This window comes from Lycorma delicatula, chromosome 7, assembly GCF_047948215.1.
Source record: "Lycorma delicatula isolate Av1 chromosome 7, ASM4794821v1, whole genome shotgun sequence".
Classification (NCBI taxonomy): domain Eukaryota; kingdom Metazoa; phylum Arthropoda; class Insecta; order Hemiptera; family Fulgoridae; genus Lycorma; species Lycorma delicatula.
In genome coordinates this window covers 118,142,586-118,163,223 of record NC_134461.1, presented here as the reverse complement: position 1 = coordinate 118,163,223, position 20,638 = coordinate 118,142,586, and the positions used below count along the sequence as shown (strand labels likewise).

The 20,638-nt window shown below is 27.6% G+C and overlaps 1 protein-coding gene across 1 annotated transcript in view; it reads left to right on the top strand.

Moving 5' to 3' along the window:
- Positions 1 to 20,638, top strand: part of LOC142328146 (uncharacterized) — a 646,852-nt gene that overhangs the window by 193,991 nt on the left and 432,223 nt on the right. Inside the window, exons 6-7 of the mRNA XM_075371689.1 lie at positions 2,732 to 2,864; positions 7,766 to 7,879. Of these exons, the coding sequence (XP_075227804.1) occupies positions 2,732 to 2,864; positions 7,766 to 7,879 (247 nt within the window). The remainder of the gene's footprint in view (positions 1 to 2,731; positions 2,865 to 7,765; positions 7,880 to 20,638) is intronic.

Below are 20,638 nucleotides of genomic sequence, written 5' to 3'. Positions count from 1 at the left end.
TATAATAAATACAAGAAGAAGTAGTTTATAATAGTGGTCTTTAGACTGAGTAGAACTCCAGTAACTTTCAGATCACCAAGATTCTTCTTTATTTTTCTGTTTAGCCTGTGGAACCACCATAAGGTATTACTTCAGAGGAAGATATGTGTGAATGAAGTGTTGTCTTGTACAGTCTCAGGTCGATCATTCCTGAGAAATGTGGTAATTGAAACCCAACCACCAAAGAAAACCCACCAGGTTGGTCTAGTGGTGAATGCGTCTTTCCAAATCAGCTGATTTGGAAGCTGAGAGTTCCAGCATTCAAGTCCTAGTAAAGTCAGTTATTTTTATACGGATTTGAATACTAGTTCATGGATACCAGTGTTCTTTGGTTGTTGGTTGTCAGTTAATCACACATCTCAGAAATGGTCGAGCTGAGACTTCATTTACACATACATATCATCCTCATTCATCCTGTGAATTAATACCTGAACAGTAATTCCTGGAGGCTAAACAGGAAAAAGAAAGAACCATCAGTATCTATAATCTAGTATTCAATCCGTATAAAACTGCCTTTACTAGGATTTGAACTTTAGAACTCTTGACTTTGAAATCAGCTAATTTGCGATGACAAGTTTACCACCAGACCAGCCTGGCGAGCTAGATCACCAAGATTCACCTACATCATACTTAACAGCTCTCAAAATAAGTGACATAGTTTCATATGTTTCCTTCTTTTTCATAGAATTAGCTATCAGTATAGAGAAAAGCTTATTGAATCACGCATCAGTACTACCTTCAAGTTTTTTTTATAGTCTGTAAGTAAACATCAATCATAAACAGTATATATAATACCCAGATCATATATTAGCCAAATAATACTACAGTCTGAAGAAATTAAACCATTCATAAAAATATTTAAATTTTGGTTTCTGTTTCCAAAAATGAAATTTTAGTCATTTGTCTAATAAATTTCACTTCAAACATAATCTAGATCTGCATGTTGTATAAAAAAAATCGAATTTGCTAACTAAATCACTGAGCTATCCTTGTAGGAAGAAATGTGTTTGAGTATTTGATTTTTCTGGTATGACTGATTTATCTTTTGTAGTTGATACTTAAGCAATAGTGTCAGAAAACCTTCATCAGATTAAGAAATTTTTGCCACAAGAAGCTGGTATTATTGGAATACATTAAAAGTATAAGATGGAACATAACTTAAGCGAAGACAAACTTGAGAACGTGCTGTGATGAGTATTTAAGGATGCATACTCTGATTTATCATGAAAAATATTATATAAGTTTAACCATCAATCCAATTTAGCCATCAAATCAGTGAAAAAACAATGTGCTCTCAGGTGAGAGCACTAATGAATTAGAAAAACAATGTGCTCTCACCTGGGAGCACATTGTTTTTCTATTTATTGACAATGACTTAATTCAATGATTAATTCAATGATTTAATTGATTCTATTGAATGACAATTGCCCACTGCGTTGTTGATTTTCTATTTCAGTTATGAATATTTTTGATATTAAGCTGGTGACATACAAATAATTTAAGTGGTTTTCTATTTAATGGTTGTTTAAACTACTTGTTATTTTAACACATCGTGACTGTAAAAAAAGAAAGAAAAAAAAAGAAAAGCTAATAAATATGTCATAGTTGATGTAGTTTGATACAAAATACCTGCTGTAGAAAAAATGTAACTGTTAACATCATGATATAGGCCTTGTACATTCATCACACTAATCCAGAATTATTTAAATATATGTGTGATTGCCTAATTTAAAAATTCCACTTAAAGGATCATGATTGTGAATTGAGAAAACAAGAAAACATGATACAGCTGAAAACCGTTCTGCAGCAAGACATGCAAAATAGTTTTAAACAGTGGGCAAAGTGCTAAGAATAATTCTGTTGAGTCAAAAGGATCATATTTTGAAGGAAATCTAGTATTGAATGTGTGAGATGTTTTTGTTTGATTACAGCATCCTGGTCACTTTTTGAACAAACCTTTTATAACGCACTAGAGTTCAGTTCAGTGTGGAGTGATTATATAAATTTAAATATTACATTTCTCATTTGATTCATGGATTAATTAAAAACCCAATGTATAGATTTATCTTGACATTCATGTAAACACAACGAACGGGCAGCTTAAATGGTTTACTTTTTAAACAAATTCCTAATGTTTACTGTAATGTATTTCTTAAATTAAAAAGTTAATAAAAAAAATTGTTGATTTTTTATTGCTTTTAATTATTGCAATTTGCAGTATGGTTATAGATTATTTATAGATGATAGGAATGCAAATCTAAAACACAAAAACCATTTGCTCTATGATTATCTTAGAATGGAATAAGACATTTAGGAACAAAAAATCCAATTTTTTAATTCATCTTTTGAGTATCAGTGGAACTGTTATTGAGAAACAAAATGTAGTTAATTTTTTTTTTATAGATTCATAATTTATTTATTCCTAAAAGAATTTAGAAGCTGGACAAACCTGTTTGATTGTTACAGGATTTTTTTGGAAAGTAACCTTCTCATAATGAATTTTAATCTGTTCTGTAAAAAAAACTTTTCTGTGTAATGGATAACTCCAGAAAACAGAGCTTTAATCCATACTATGCAAACTTTATGAGTAATGAGCATCTTTTTGTTCAATTGCAGTTACATATTTCTTTGTAGTATTCGTGCAAACAGTCAGATATTTTTTAATGAAATTATTGTTTTATATATGTTTTAGGAAGAGAATAACAATAATGTTGTGGCAACATTGGGAAAAAGCCAGGCTACAGTTGCCCTTATGCAGGAAATTCAAAGAAATCCCGCATCCGTTCGGAAATTCAATATTGCAGCCGCCAATCCTTTGCTAGCAGGTATTTTATAAATTTTATCTCTATTATTTTATTTCTTATTGATCAAGTTATTTGAAATAAAGGATGTATATACACAGATGACACACATACACATCTGTGTGTATTTTGAAACTATGTATTTATTTTTTTGATTATTGACATATCTAACAGATGTATACATGTTATGAAGGGCCGAAGTTCACATCTTTGGTAACAAATATTTTTCAAGAAAGATTAGCTGTTTTTTACATGATAACTACAAATCATGCCTCAGTGGTATATTGACGATGTACATGGTCAGGCAAATCACATTGATTTTATCAACTTCCTCCTTTATAATAACCCTCAGTGGAGAGTGTCCATTGTGTTCCTGCTAAATCACAGGCTTCAGATCATACTCTAAGATAGACTAAAGGACATTGGTTTGTTTTCTATTATTGAGTCCTCAAAAACTATTTTTTCAAAGAAAAATCATCAAACAAAATATTATAAAAAAACTACTTAATATGAATAATAAAAAAATATTTTTATTTAGATTGAGTTTTCCAATTTTTACTTCAGATACAAATATTTACATTAACTATTCACAAGTTATCTAGTTGTTCCCCTTAAGAAAAATTAACTTCATTCTTATGCAGAAAAAAGGCAGTCAGTTTTGGCTCTGATTGTATTATAGGTTAGGTATATTTTATTTGTATTCAGCAAATAATGAATAATGGTTAATACATTTCAAATATTCTTTAATGAGTAAAAACATAAGTTACTTCCTTTTTATGATTTGAAAAATGCTCCATGTTCATAATGATAAGTTCAATATCTTTAATTTACTTATCTAAAATGAAAAAAATGTTTCTACACATGGAATGCCAGATCTTCCAAAATCAATTATGATCAAAGGATTAGAATTAGCAGTGTCAATTTCAGTATACAAAATTAATTTATTTCATTAATCCATATTTCTTTGATTTATCTTGTCTCTCTATCTGGTTCTTTACTTCCTTGTACAAAGTAAAGAACGAAAAAGTAATCACGAAAAATTTTGATTTTCAGATGATTTCAATGGAAATATCCATTTTGATCATCCCTGGATCCATTTTGACTAGTTTGGGTATGACATCTGAATGTACATACATATGTACGTATGTATCTTGCATAACTCAAAAACGATTAGCCGTAGAATGTTGAAATTTGGGATTTTGGATTTTGGACTATTGTTACATCTACTTATGCACCTCCCCTTTAGATTGCAATTGACTGGGCCAAATTTGCCAAAAAAGCCCAAAATTCAAAACATTTGGATTTTGGACTTTTTCTTAACTGCAATAATAACCACTTGTTGAGAGCTTTTCAACGATATATGAGGGACAATCAGAAAGTAAGTTACATCCCTCTATGAAAGAAACAAATAAGACAATTTGTTTAAGGACTCCTTCCTTAAGTTCATCATCATTAGGAAAACGCTCCCTAACTTTTCGAACATGTGGAGATGTCACTTTTTTTGGCTGTGGTGAATTTTTATGTCTCCATTCATGTGATGCTCAATTAGTCTCAGGAGTGTAATGAAGCACCCAGCTCTCATCCCCTGTGATGATTTGTTTTAAAATGTGTGGACCAGTCCTGGAATAACGTTGAAGAAAAGAAAGAGCAGACACAAAACGTTTATGTTTGTGGTTGTTGGTCAACAGATGTGGCACCCATCGTGCACACATCTTACGGTAATGACACTGATCGTGAATAATCACAAACATACTACTATAACTGATCGTAAGTTCACTTGCAATCTTTCTAATTTTAATGAGGCAGTTAATTCAAGATCATTTCATGTGTTCAGCATTACCCTCGAGTTTGCAGTTGAAGGACGCCCAGCACACAGTTCATCACTCACATTTGTTTTTCCATTTCTGAACGTTTGGCACCACTTTGTGATCATCAGGCATGACATTGCATTCTCACGGTATACCTCAACAATTTGACGATGAATTTCACAATTGTAATTTTTTGCCCACAAAAATCAGACTACTGAATGAACTTCTATGCTGGACGAGACATCTAGAGAACACACCATATTAACAATGATACTACACACATACTGAATGTTGTACTAAATTGCTGGGGGAGCGTGAAGACAACAATGCAACCAGTGCTGCCACCATAAGACATTATTAATATATTCCTTCCAGTTCAAGAACACAGCAAGGGTGTAACTTACTTTTTGATCCACCTCTTGTATCATAAGTGGTACTTATGTTCATTAGTTACAGAGATGTAGCCAAATAAATTTTAATTACTGAAATATTTGGATCTTACAAGGAGAAGGCGCATTAATTTGAATCTGACTTCATATACATTTTTTTTAAACTTTTTTTTAATTCAAATATATTGATTTATTAATAATTATTAACCTCTGATTGTAAAAGAATTTTAACAATAAATAATTCAATAATAGCAATACAAAAAAAAAAAAATATGAAAAAAATCAGTAGTTATTAGTGAAATAAAATTGTGTGTACTTTTCATTTAATTCAACAATTTTTACAATCAGAGATTAATAATTATTAGTAAATCAATATATTTAAATTAAAAAAAAAGAAGAAAATTATCTATATGAAGTTGGATTTGAACCAATGTATGCATGGTTACAGATCCAACATGTTCTCACTTACACGACATATCTATTTGAGTGATGTGAAACAAAGTTAATATATAAACTAATATAAAAATGCTAAGGAAATTTTTAGGGCCATCTTTCTTGAGTATAATTGAATATTATGTGTTAGTATTTTGTGATTGAAACACGTAAATAGTGTACTATTCACACACGCAACATGGTTCAAATTGGTGTTCCAAAGCCTGTGCCTTCCCCTTGTTAGCTACAGTAATATGGATCTTAGGTGCCTTATACTGATTATACTTTTTATAGAAAAAGGCCGCTATAGTTATTTTCTCTCAGAATTAGAAATAATTTGCTTATGAAAAAAAATATTTTTTTAAACATTAAGCATGATCTTAGTATATTAGAATAATCTTATTTCCAAAGCCTATCATGTTTTACCTTTTACATATTCTCAAAAATGATTAGCTGTAGAATATTGAAATTTTGTATTTAGGACCATTGTAACACCTAGTTGTGCACGTCCCTTTTTGACTACAATCATTTGGGCGACATTTAGAATTACTGAATGTTATGTTGGTAATAATCTTGTATATTATATCTGATTATTTAATATTAATTGAAAATTATAGTTTAGAATTGTATTATTTTTGTATTTTCTTAGCAAAATCTTATGAAAATTGTATATTTATTTTTAAAAAAATAATTTTATTTAATTATTTGACAGAACAATAAAATACAATGTTATGTTGGTACTAACTGTACATTTTTTAATTGTATTCAATTTAAAGTGATTGATGAAAATTATTTTATTAATTACCATTGACATTTGAATACAAATAATATTTTTAAAAAAAATATTTTTATTTACTTTAGTAGAAAAATTATTTTATTTATAATAAGAATGATTTGTAAATTCTTAATTTCAAAATACTTACTCTATCCTTCAAATTTAATAAATCTTTCTATTTAATAAAAATGTAAGGACCTTTCAAATGATATCTTTTTTTTTGTTATGGGGAAGTGATTCTGGTCGTAAAAAAAGTATAGTACATAACTCGACTTGTAACACATATTTTACACACTTGTGAAAATATGTAACTTTTATCACTTGTGCATAATATAATTTTTATAACACTTGTTATGCAATATAATATTCTAGATCACTGTTATTCATATGTTCATGAGTGCTGATTAACAAAAGTTTCAGATTTCTGGTTTGTTATATAAATAAAAGTTAATAATAATTCAATTATTCCATTTATTGGATTCTGGTCTGGTTAATTCCTCATACTGATTAAATCAAGTTTAACCAGTATAAGTTTAAATGAAGTGTAGCAAAAAATGTGTATATGTAATTTAATATGCGTACAAGGAAGTCATGTGGTATGTCCACATCAGATTTTTGTATAGAACTATTAAACCCAAGCACTTACTGAGGTGACTTGCTTTTTTTATTTACTGCTTACTGAAGTTAATTAACAGTTGCAAGTAGAAACGTTGTGGAAAAATGACATAACTGGGTGCCAAAAGTAAGAGAAATAAGTTAGCAAAAGTTACTTTTGGGACATTTTGCTCAAAATAATGAAAAAAGAATAAGTGAGACTGAGGAAACTTGCAGAAATTCTCGTATATTTTTGAAAGTAAAATTTCCAGTGAAAAAGTCATAATATGATTTAAACCTGATTTGCTCTGATTTAGACAATAAAAACTCTGAAATTTAATACTTTACAGTGTTATTCCTATAATTTTTAATTTTTTTTTGTCAATTTAAAATCCCCGACAGAGTGAAAACCGTAATACATATGATGGATTATTTCACAACAGAGAATGGTACACTAATTTCTTGCTTTAGTTCCAGTCTTTCATATGGCTTTGTTAGATGTAAAGCACTTGAGGTATGAGGCACCAGTCAGAGTTGCTTTCGCTAAGGTAATGAAGTTCAGTAAAAAAAGTGGTAAGTAGATTGAAGGTCACTTTTAGCATTGAGTGTTGATTGGATTCCATTTTGCTTGCTTTGCTAAAATGCAGTAGTATTTGAGTCAATAAAGAAACCAAGGAGAATACTTTTGCTTTTTTTTTTCATTAATATATCTGACGAGGAATACTTGTCAATCTTGCAATGGCAGTGGTATTTTAAGGAGTGTGTATCTTACATCAAATAACTAAAATCTTAGCAATTATGGTACAACAAACTATAGCATAATCTATAATTACAACATTTTATGGTCATTTCAGTGTTATTTATAGTTTCTTTTTTAAAACAAATGATTGATTTATTATGAATTTCATTTTTAATTTGTTAAATTAGAAAAGTTAGCAACGCCAGCACCTGTAGTTCCTGGATCACCAAATGCCAACTGTGAAGCATCTCCATTCCCTGTGCCCATCCGACAGATAAAATCTGAACCGGATTCTAGACCAGGTAAACTAAGTAATAATTTACATCATTCATTCAGTTTTATTATGCTTAGTTCGTAAACGATTGTAAATCAAGAATGCAAAGATCATGAACTTACACTATACAGATTTTACATAAACAAAGATAAGCTCTTTTTTTTATGCCAAGTAGGTGCTAGCTTTCAAAAAATAAGTAACTTTAAATAAATAAATTATAGAAAAAACTCAGTATAAGCAAATGTTAAGAGAAAATCATGTAACTTAAAATTAATAAGCATCAAGTATTTTTTTAACACATGGGGTGTCTAGTGGTTAACTCGTCATTGCAAAATCAGTTATTTAACAGCTGATTAAAGTTGAAGGTTCTGAGGTTTAATTTCTAGTAAAAGTTAGTTGCTTTTATACAGATTTGAGTACTAGACAATTGATACAAGTGTACTTTGGTGGTTGGGGTTCAGTTAACGCAGGAATGGTCAGCCTGAGTCTACAAGATTACAAACTTAGATACACAGGTTAATTTTTATCTAAGAAAATAAAACATATTTTTACATTTCAAAGAGGCTTAGTTTGCTGTAGTAATCTGTTATATTTTTAATAGTGTTGTAGTAGTCTGTAGTCTCTACATACTTCAAATTTTTATGCATTGCTGTTTCTTTTGAATTGTTTATTCCATAAAGGGAATATTTCATGAATGCATATCCAAATTTTAATTTTAAATAAAACTAAGGAATGTTAAATAAATTAAATTTTAAAATATAATAAAATTGACTAAAAAGCTTTAAAAATTAAAAAAAAATAATGCAGTTTCTATTCTTCCTTAAACTTTGTACTTTTTGAAATTAGCAACAAGTTAAGGATTCATCATTTTTAACATTAATATCTTTCAAAGTAGATTTAATCTAAATTAAAGGTTGAAGACATTCTGCATCTTAATGATAAATGACTAAATTGAATCTTATGTAAATTAATTTGGGTTTAACCTCTATGTGTTACATTTTTTCATTACCTATTTGCAAAAAATACCTATTTAAAAATTATAGTTATTAAAATGTTATTTAATTTCTTTTCCATAAGCATTTGGATTAATATGTCGTTTTTCAATTTTTTATATCAATTATTACTTTTTGGCAACAAATTAAGGTTAGTTTATCTTAAGAAAATTTAATAAATTAATTATTAATATATAAGTATATAAATTAAAATATTTTTCTTTGAAAATAATGTTAAGTAAATTATAATCTCTGTTATTGTGGAAGATAAACTGGATCACATAAAAAATACTATATTGTAATGGAAATAATTTGAGTCAAGAAGTTTTCCTTTTCTATTTCTTTTGGTGTACAACAGTTTAATTCATAGATTCAAGTTGTTTGCTGCTCTTCCAGTGATTTGCTATTCTTATAAGAATAAGATATTCTTAAAAGAATATCAAATAAGAATATTTGATATTCTTTATATACATACTGATTCACAAGACATGGCCATGCATAAAGTGGTAACATCCTTATAATAATTCTTTCACTGATTACAATGGACTCTTCAGTCTTCTAAACAAAGAAGTTTGCCATTAATTTGCTAAAGATTAAATGTACTAAAATCACTTGTCAATGAATAAAACTGTCTGTAATCATGGTTAGACATATTCTATGACAAGAATATATTAGTACTTAGAGTGTTTTAGTACTTAGAGTGTAATCATGTTTAAACAAAAATATGTAGAGAATGCTTGAGGATAGTTATATAAAGTGATAGGAGTCTAATGGGAATTGATAGGAATTTAATCGATTACCATTAAAGAAAGCAGCCTATAAAAAATAGTTAAACACTATTTTTCAAGTAGCAGAAAGTAACTGGTATAAAAAAAGATGATCAGAAAAATGATTAAAAATGAAATAAATTAAATGAAATTAAAACAACAAACGATAAAGAAACCTTTAAATTGGAATAAATTAACATGGGAAGAAATTTACCAAATTAAACAATTCTGTAGTAAATATAATATAAAAATGACTATAAATACAAATAATACACTAAAACAGATTTTTAATAGTACATAGAAAAAAGAGATATATACAACAGTAATGGTATATGCAAAATAAAAAGTCAATTAAGTCAACATATATTGGACAAACAGGAAGAAAATTAAAATTAAGATATAATGAACACATGAGATCTTTTAAAAATAAAAAAACAAGACTAATTACGCAACACATTTATAAAAGAAGGATATATTCTGATGAAAGTGGAAGAATCAATGAAATTAATTCACAAATGTGTTAAAAAGAAGAAGAATGAACATTTTAGAAAATCTAGAAATTTTTAAATTAAAAAGTAACAATAAAATGATCATAAATGAACAGATCAACAATCAAGCAGATGTTCTTTTCTAAAACATCAGTTTATTGAAAACATTAATAACAAATAAACAAGAAGAAGGCCAAACATCAAATGTAGAAGGGACCTGACTAAATGCTATATAAAGATTAACAGAAATTTAAAAGTACTAGCACAATAAGTTTTGACAATGGAGTGGTTCTGAACCGCATCAACATATAATGAAAGAATGAAACTAAGAAAGGTATGCAGTACTCAACACAGAAATGATAGAAATTTAACTTGAAATTAACTAAAAATATTTAAGTTGAAAATTTAACTGAATTTATACATTCCTTTCCAAAAAAGATTGAAGATGATGTAAACAGTGAAATCTATAGTGAGGTGATACTATCACAGTGAAGTGTTGTTTTAACTTAACCTTTTGATATTTCATCTTTTTGACACATAAACTATTATCACATAAACTATTATTCAGTAACATTTTGCATTTCTGATGCAGTTATTGGGAGACATTTTCCAATTTTTATGAAATTTTGCCATAAGTTCTCTATATATTTGGACAAATGACATATGTGTAATAAAATTTTCCCTCAAAAAAGATGCCCAATATGGCTGTTGAAAAGAGTGTAAACTGTTAGTTTTTACTTGCTGAGTCACCATCTGGCAGGTGCCCTTTTGTAAATTCTACTTTGTAAATAATAATTTTATTGTATATACTGTAATAATAAAAAAAAAGTTAGAAAAATATAAAAACCCATCAGGATTTAGTGGAAGTGCTGCCTCAATAGTTATCAGTCAAGTGATTTCCATTACCTCTGGAGATTGACTTATTAAATCTTGTTGTAGAGCTTAATTTTTTAAATCCATTATAAAAATAGCAAGATTACTGCTCTTAACTTCTATTGTAGAATTGCCATGTTAAATAAAAAATAAGTTGTGTTTAAAATTTTTCAATTTATACTTATTTTCATGTGGGTTGTTCATGGTTGCACTTCAGTCACGTATTTGTGTCATTTCTCATACCTTGTATGGACTTGTTTGAGTATTTTTTTTTTTTGTATACCTTTTGTTCTAGTTTATAGTGGTAAACAAAAATTATTGTTTTCTAGTAAGTTTGAAATATTCAGTTAATATTTTTTTCTGGTTTTACATTTTGGGTGATAACCTGTTTGGTATTTTGTCAATTAAAATAAATAATAAAAAATAAATGTTTAGTTCAGATCAGAACGTAATTATGCATTACATAAAATATGTGAGGAATTGGTAGGTATACCATTCCATGGATAAAAAAATGGAGTTAGCCAGCATTTGTCCTGAAGAACTAAGGAAGACTGTCTAAAAATCTTAATCAAAGTAGTATTACAAAGTGAAAAATTATTAAAATGGAGAATGCAATATAGCCATGCTGACATATAAAAAGTTAATGTGAATAGTGATAACATTTTTTGTGAACCTTTTATTTTAAATAAATAAATAAAATTGTACAAAATAAAATAAAAATTTTGAAGATGTCACATGGTAATATTTAAGTACATATTGAACAAGTATGCAGAAAATTTAGATTTGTGTAATGAGTACAGTTTTGAAACTTAATAAGAGTATAATATTGTTTCTGTAAAATAAAATCTTTAAGTTTAATTTTGATTTATCAGAATATCATTTAGACTGTCAGGTAATTTATTAAATATAGAAATGTATCCTTTCTTTAAGCTGAAGTGTTATTCTATGTAACATGAAAAATAGCAATTTGGTTTAAAAGATATCATTTCAACTCTCATAATTCTACTTTTTAAACAACAAACTAAATCCATTAGCAGTTAGATGTATTGTTATAGGTATAACCTTGGGGAATGTTTATAAAACGGATTGGTAAAGTTGTAATCCATGCTCACCAAAATTATTAATCTAATATTAAAATATAATTCTGATGAATGATAGTGCTGAATGTTAAGGTCTTTGTAGCTAAGCAACTACGTTAACTAATGTTGTCTACTTTCTACTTTGAATCTGTTAGGAAGAAGATAAATTAGTCTTCATATAATACAATTGTTTTTAGCATAGCTTTTATAGCAGTACCATTTTGAACTTGATTCCTAATAAATGATCCACTGGTGATCAGATAGTAAGATTGGGTCCAACGAATACCAATTTTAAGGCTATGAAAATTATCTTTTGTGTTTATTTATCTTCTGAATTTCTTTTGTTATGAATTGTGGTTCTGATTGTTTCAAATATTGCTTATATTGTTACTGATCTATGTGTATTTTAATCTCAATAAGTAATACAGGTGTATCACGAAGTTCTCTCAAGATTTTATACCCTATTCGTCTTCTGAAAACAATGAAAAATTTTATATAAACATTTATCCTAAAATGCTTTGTTTGCGAGTTATGTCTAGTGAAAGGTTTCACTCAGTTTTCAGCTCAGTGATATGAGGTCGTATTGAAATTTTTAGGATATCCCCGTTAATTAAAGGGGCAAACTTAGTAATTTCTAATGGTTTTAGACCTGTAAAATTGAATAAAATAGTCCTTAGAACCATATCTGCAGTAGTTTTTGAGAAATCTGGGATGAAAACCAATAAATTGGGATGAAAGACCCTGTTTTTTATATTTGACATAAGTACACTAGACCAAAGTATATTATAAATAACAGTTTGTAATAAATGTCTGAAAATAAGTCAACCATTTTAAAATCATTTCTTGGCATGTTTCTCTACTGCTTCTGTTACTCTTTTTAGTTCTTTAGGACTGCCCTTAAGTTGTTCAGCCAGAACCATAATGTGAACAATTAATTCCTCATGAACGTGTTAGATCACTCATAACACGTTTAGATTGAAACACGTTTAGATTAATAAAATCTAAACGTGTTAGATCAGGTGATCTTGGTCTCCTGGGAGATCTTTGTGATACACTCTCTATATAATTTAAGTTTTTACATAATTGTTGTTTATTTCATAGAAATTTTTTTTAAAGTTATTCTTAATAAAAAACTTTTTTTTAGTAGTTGTGTTATTGTTTGTTCAACAAACAATAAAGTGAGGTATGTGATTTTATGCACTTTAACAAAGGTTAGACAAAGCTCTGGTTTGCCTAATTGTACAGTTTGTTCTTTTGATAACTTGACCAAATCTAAACTGATTTGGATGAAATTTTTCAGTCATTTTTTTCCAAGGAGAAAAATACTAATGAAATTTTTTCTTTAAGCACCATACGTATACATTTAAAAAAATTTACACACTTTTTTTTCGTCAAGATACATCATAAATCTATTTTTTTATTAATTATAAAATTTTGGGGACCAGGTGAAATACAATGATAACCTAAAAAGAAGGTATTTTTTGACAATAGTTGTACCATTCACTTTCCACTTTTAAAAGCCCACTTTGATGCAATAGTTTATGGGTTTTCTTTACCACATTTTTTCATAAAGTAGAAAAATAGTTGTATCTTTTTTGTTATGTATTTCTAAATGTACATTTATTATGAATGTGTTGTCAGTTTATGTCAATTTGATAGGAAATATTTTTTAAAAGAGTTTTTTATGTCTTGAAACCTATTTTTTTGTGTAAATAGTTTTCTGGATGATTTCAATTTTAATATTTAAAACTTATTATTTTGCCACTATTTTTCAACTGATATCCATTTTATTCAGCTAAAAATATGAGTATATTAAAAATAGGAGAGTATTAAAACAACTTAGTTTGAGGAAATAAGTAAATAATTATAATTAATATATTTTTCATCAAACCAAAAGAAATTTTTGTAGGGTGTTTCTTGACTTAACAAAATTTTTAAAAGAAATTAGTAGGCAGAAGTACTCATTTATTGATTTTTTTTTTTTTAGGATATGTTGAGGATCAGAACATTAGTTGTAAATATTACTAAAATGTAATTACCTTTAGAAATGTGACCTGTTTCAAACAAGCACAATTAGGTTGTTAGATGGTGTATAACAAATAGTTTACAGACCTGTTACATGAACTAATGATAATTTAAAGTTAAATATCAGTTTTAGGTTACGTTTTAATGAAGTCAAATAATTATGTATTCATTAAAAACAAATCACAGTAAATTGTAATTAATTACATGATGTTAAATATTCTTGAGTGTGCTAGTTGTTAATTATAAGGCTTTCCCTTGTTTCACCCTGAAATTATGTTTCATTTGCTGTGGGTGACAGAACTCTACAATTACTAACATGCGTGTACAACAATATATATATATATATATTCATAAAAAAATTTTGGATCATAATTATTTTATTGATTATAAACCTGCAGATTAAAAAATTTACTGAAATCAGTTTATACACTTTGCTTTTATCATACACTGTTTTTCATGTGCTTGATTATTTTTTGGATCTTACAGAATGTTTCCACGCCACATTATCTTGTTGAAGTTTAAAGTTTACTGGTGAGTTAATCATAACAAAAAAAAGCTGATAACTCAAATGTAGGACTTTCCCGTCACGCGGCTTTTTTCTGATACATGCCTTACACATACATACACACAAAAAATGTATCATTTTATTTAAATATAATATTTTTTGTTTATTTAATTTAATGATTCTAACTAAAGTGCATGCGCATACTGTATTTCATTCATGTAGGTGTGGCAGTACTAGCAGTCACTTTAAACACTTTTTTACACTTTAAATATTATTCATTTATTTATTTCTATTGCTCACCTGTGACGTCACAGCATACCAGATGACTACAACAGCTGTACATCAGTTCTACATTAGCATTCCTTGTGATAAGAGGAGGGATTATTGACGCAGTATACCTACTTACCCACTAGTTTATTTAGGGCATTTTTTGGGGTGGAGGTGCAAGTTTGCAAAAATTTTTTTTTTACATATTTTTTAATTGTTAACAAATGCCCCTAAGAAAAATAAGACCATAATTAGGTGAAATCTTGAAATATTGTGGGTGACCTTGCTCTACAGCCTCACCCCCTTGACCTTTAAGTTGAAAATTTAATGGCATCAATGCCCCATACATAGAAGTAATCTGACCAAGTTTGGTCAATATCAGTTCAGTAGTTCTAGAGATATAAGGTGATTTAGAGGGAGTATGTAACACCGAACAAACACATGTATATACAAATATCTGGAAAATTTCCATCTGGTTTTTTGATTCCTTAGGTGTAAAAATATAAAGATCCGGTAAATTGCATATGCCCAAACTGGACTGATTACAATACTTTCCCTTCTAAAGCTTTAGCTCTGCATTTTAGAGCTAAAGCTAAAATGCTGAAAGCTGTTTAAACAAATGTTGAAAGCTGAATTAAACAGCTTTTAGCTGTTTAATTCCTGTTAGAATTAAACAGGAAAGTAAAAGCTGTAGACTAATAAAACTGAGGGATGAAATGTGGAATATAACATTTCAGATTAAATTAAGAAAAAATATAAAATCATTAAACCCATTTTGAAAAATGGTCATTAAATCTGAAATTATGAATGTGATTGGAACATCATAATGAAGGACAAATGAATAAAACCCATTTCTTTGTTTTCATAAACAACATAGTAATACTATTATGCTGCTTTAGCTATGAAAAATAAAATAATAAATACATAAAAAATAAATTATTCATTTGACTGAGGAATGCTACTGATTTTTTTTAATTGAAAAATGAAAAGGTTAATTTTTTTATTTTTATTACATGATACTGCTGTAAAATTGGTTAGATACATAAATTGACAAGAAATGTTATTACTTTTAATTCTGTTGGCTAGAATTCTACTAATATTTAATTCCTACGTGATTTTCTTATTTACTGTATCGTTTGGTTTTTTACCTATAACAGACATCCAGGATATATTTTTTACTGGGAGAAATAAGAAGGAAATCAGAAATTACAGTTATTAGAAAACGTAGAGTGAACGAAAAATGTCAGCGTCAACATAAATTTTTTCACTGAAAAACTATTGTTAGCCAACTAATATTATTAATAATAAAAAAAAATGTGGCAAAGTGTAAAATAAATTCCTCTCATTTTTCTCCTCAAATGAGCAGCAGTTGATATTATCTGTATATGGCGCCAAATTATGAAGTTTCACATTCTCTTCCAGATTCAAGTACCTGTACAGAAAAAGAATGTTTTATAGTTTTTCTTATGCATGTACTATAAGTAAAAATGATTTTTTGCGTTTAAAAGATGAACAATACAGTCATGACTAAAATAATAATATACAATCGATTAACTACTGTTAAAATTTACACATTTAGCAGTTACAGTTCTGGAACTTATTTTCTTTAATTTTTCAGGTGATTAACCATAAGAAATCACTAATTCTGCTCTTTAATTAACATCCTAAAAATTTCAGTATGACCTCATTTCACCAGGGTAACTGAAATCCAAATGAAGTCTTTCACTAGGCGTAACTTGCAAATGAAACACTTTAGGGCATATGTTTATACACACTTTTTTCATTATTTTCCATGAGTAGTGTAGGTTATGAAACTCCCAGGAGAAGTCTGTAATACACTCTAAGTACAGATTTTAAACTGATTACAATTTCGGTACAGTTTATTTCAAAATAAAAGTTATAAAATCTTTACTTGTGTTGGAGTTAGTTTTTATACTATATCTGAGCTTGTTGAAACACTAGGAGCACTGAATAATGGGCTTTGGGATGTGGAGCTGATGTTTGACATTTTCAATGATCTTTATTGTTCACCATGAGTTTGTTGAAATAAATTATCTGTTCATTATGAATGATATAATATGCACAAATACAAATTCATAGTTTTAAATAATCCCTGATAATGAAGAAATAACTCTGAAAGCGCTTGCATAATACATTAAAAAAGTTGTTGGTAAGGGGAGATATATTGTTTATATAAAGAAGTACGTTAATTAACAAAACTTTAGCAACACAAAATATATAAACATATAAAAAAGTACAAAAACAATATTCATACTTTTTTATGTTTATATATTTTGTGTTGCTAAAGTTTTGTTAATTAACGTACTTCTTTATATAAACAATATATTTCCCCTTACCAACATCTTTTTTAATGTATTATGCAAGCGCTTTCAGAGTTATTTCTTCATTATCAGGGATTATTTAAAACTATGAATTTGTATTCGTGCATATTATATAACACTATATGCAAAACAGGTAATTTGATTGTTTATTTAAGTAAAAAAACTGACAAAAAAAAGAAGCTTTTCAATGCGGTTTTTAATATCAGTGTTATGAATTTTTTATTTCTTTTTCTGTGTTTTGTTTTAACATTTGAGTAGGTGTTTGTCAGTGTTTTGTTATACCTACTTGCTTCAGGTAAATATACTGTTGTATATCCTGAAAGTTTTTATAAGAAAGTTGAGTATTGTGCAGTTTTTGAATGGTGAAGACTTTTCTGTAGACTTTTATCGTGTATCTTTCTTCTTGTTTTGCTATTGTTTATTTAATTTATAAGAGATTTATTTAGAAGGTTTCTGTAGATGAGATAATTGATGTTTTGTACAGTGAGTAGATAACGTGTTTCTTATAGCCAGTATATTATTTATTGATGGTTGTTTAAAATCAAAATCTAATGCATAATATCAAAGAAGCATACTTCCAATTGATTACGTATAAAAAAAATGACTGGAACTTAATTACTTTATGCCATCTAGACTTGATCTGGGAGGTAGGAACAACTGCTAATCACATTTTTACTAAATGCCAAGTGTTTTGAATGTTGAAAGTTTGTTGGATATTCATGACGCATTCTCCAAGAGTTATGTAATGATACATTCCATTACAAAATTCAGATAATTAGGAAAACAACAGTGATAATGCGAGTGATTTACATGTTTTGATAGAAGTTGTATTACTTTTTTGTCTGAAACATAGATCTACCTGACTGGCTGTACAGTCAAAATAATGTTTTGAGAATCCACCTGAAAAACAACCACATTTATTGAAAGTCAGGCACATTTTATTGATTAATTAATAGCTGTATTAATTTATAATTTATAGCTGTATTAATTTTCTCAAAAATTAATACAGCTGTTTTTTCTCTACGATAGTAACATCTGAGTGTTTCAACAAAGAACCTAGTGGTAGTGTTACTAGAACTAATGATTAATTTTGCTTGGTGTTACAAGTTGGAGTTGATAGCTTGTTGTGATCCTTTAAACTACAAATCATTACTTCTTAAATTCTGTTACACAACTTTTTTAAAATAATGAAATATTTATTCAAAAAATCTTTATACATATAAGGAAGAAAGAATAAAAATTCAAAATTGAATTTTAATTATTATACTTTAAAGCAACACTTTGGTATTTGTCTTAACAAGCATGAGAAAATACATTACAACATTCTTTGATGTATAGTGGCAACACCATTATAAAAAAATAAAAATCAAAAAACAAAAATAAGTACATAAAAACTATTACAATAAAACAATAAACTATTACAATAAACTTAAGTAAATAAATAAATTATTAGGATAACTTAAACCATCAGTTAAAGCAACCAAAAAAAAACTTTCTGGCTTAGAAAAACAAATGATAAATACATAAATGATAATAAACCTGTACTACAATAACAGTAAAATAAAGTTAATAAAAAATATTCTTGAATTAGAAGGTGCTTGCGTCTTTAGGCATTACTACACTATATACTAAAAACAACACAGTATATAAATTAAAAATAGAAAACCAATTAATATGAAAATAATTAAAATAAATGTATCAAATACGTAAATAATACTAATTGAAACAATTAATTTTATATATAAATTCATTTTTGTTAACAAAATAAAAAACAGTCTCTTGATGAATATAATTTGTTATCTAGGTTGTATAGAATATTTTATTTAAATTAATTATTGTGAATAAATTTCAAAAGTTGAAAAATTAAATACGAAATGAAATGTTTGTTTTTTTGAGTTTTCTTTTTAATTTTGATTTTATCAGTGTAACAGATCTACAAATCTGTTTGATTAGCTTTTGGAAAAAGATTATAATATATATTGTATTTATTCAATAATAGTTATTAAAATGTATATCAAATGTTAGATAAATTAAATGTATTCATTGTGCAATTACAGTACATCTTTTTTAACGTATATGCCAGTTACTTATTAACTGGTTTTCACATTGGGTAACTTGTTCTTCTTATCAAATATTGTTGTTTTCACATGTTTACATAGCATTTTATTATAAAGAATGGAAATTCACATTATTAATTTGTTTTAGATATAATGAATGTATATAAATTTTTATCAGTTTTATTAAAATACAGGAAGACAACCTGCAGACTGTTTGTTAATTAAAAATAACTTATCTCAACATTCACTTTTCTCATAATATAATTTCCTGATAAAACAATTCATAATCATAACTTTTTTTTATTAAATACGTATTTCTGCAGTAATGGTTTTGGCTTGTATGTTTAGCATTTGAGACTATAGTAATTAGTAGTTATATAACCAATTCATATGTGAGGCTCCCGAATGGGTGGGATAATTCACCCATCAATCTACACCACATCAGTGTTGATGATAAAGAAATTAAGAACAATTATATTCATAAGAAAAACATTGTTATTTTAAATTTTAAAAAAACGCACTGTTCATATCAGATCTAAGATTTAAGTTAAAAATTATTAAAATTATTGCAGTTTTCATTTAATTGCTTATTCTGAAGCTTGAACTCCAAAAAGTTTAATGGTTCATGTTTTCTATTCTGTATATATGCTTAGTCAAACATCAGTAGATGGTAGCTTCTTAGAGTGACTGCTGGGAAAAAGCTGTGTCACATTAAATGTAGTATTATGATATGGTATAGCTTCCATAAAGAATTTAATATGTCCTTTGTCGCTTGCATTTTTAGGTCAACTGTGTAAATGTTAATAGAATTATGTAAGTATTATAGAATTATATAAATCTTAATAGTTCTTCTGAATTTGAAAGGGAATTGATTTAATGAAAATTTTTCTTGTGCTTGTTTTACATTTTCATTTACTAAAAAAACATTGTCCTCAGAAATAAAATTTGAAACTATTTTTTACAATTATTGAATATTTCTCTGTAATATGGAACTGATTAAAAACATTAAACAATTTTTAAACGAGATGCTAAAGCAAAAATTGAATTTTAACCATTTTTTAAGGATATTTCAACAATCCTAGCAGTAGGAGTTTCATACATTTTTCTCTTATTTCATTAACTGCATCAGTAGCAAAAGCATCAATTATTGGTAAGAAAGTTCATTTACTAGCTAAATGGTATAATTATTAAAATTATTTTAAATAGACCATGTAAATAAGTAGTATGAGTTTCATAACATTGCATTGTATTGTTACAGCATGCTTAATTGAAAGAATCATTTATAATTACAACTGAAAAATACAAATTAGTAGATAGATTTATATATGATTAACGACTGGATCTGGAAAATGCATTGCTCTTACCAGCATCAGTGGTTTAACTGATTTTCTA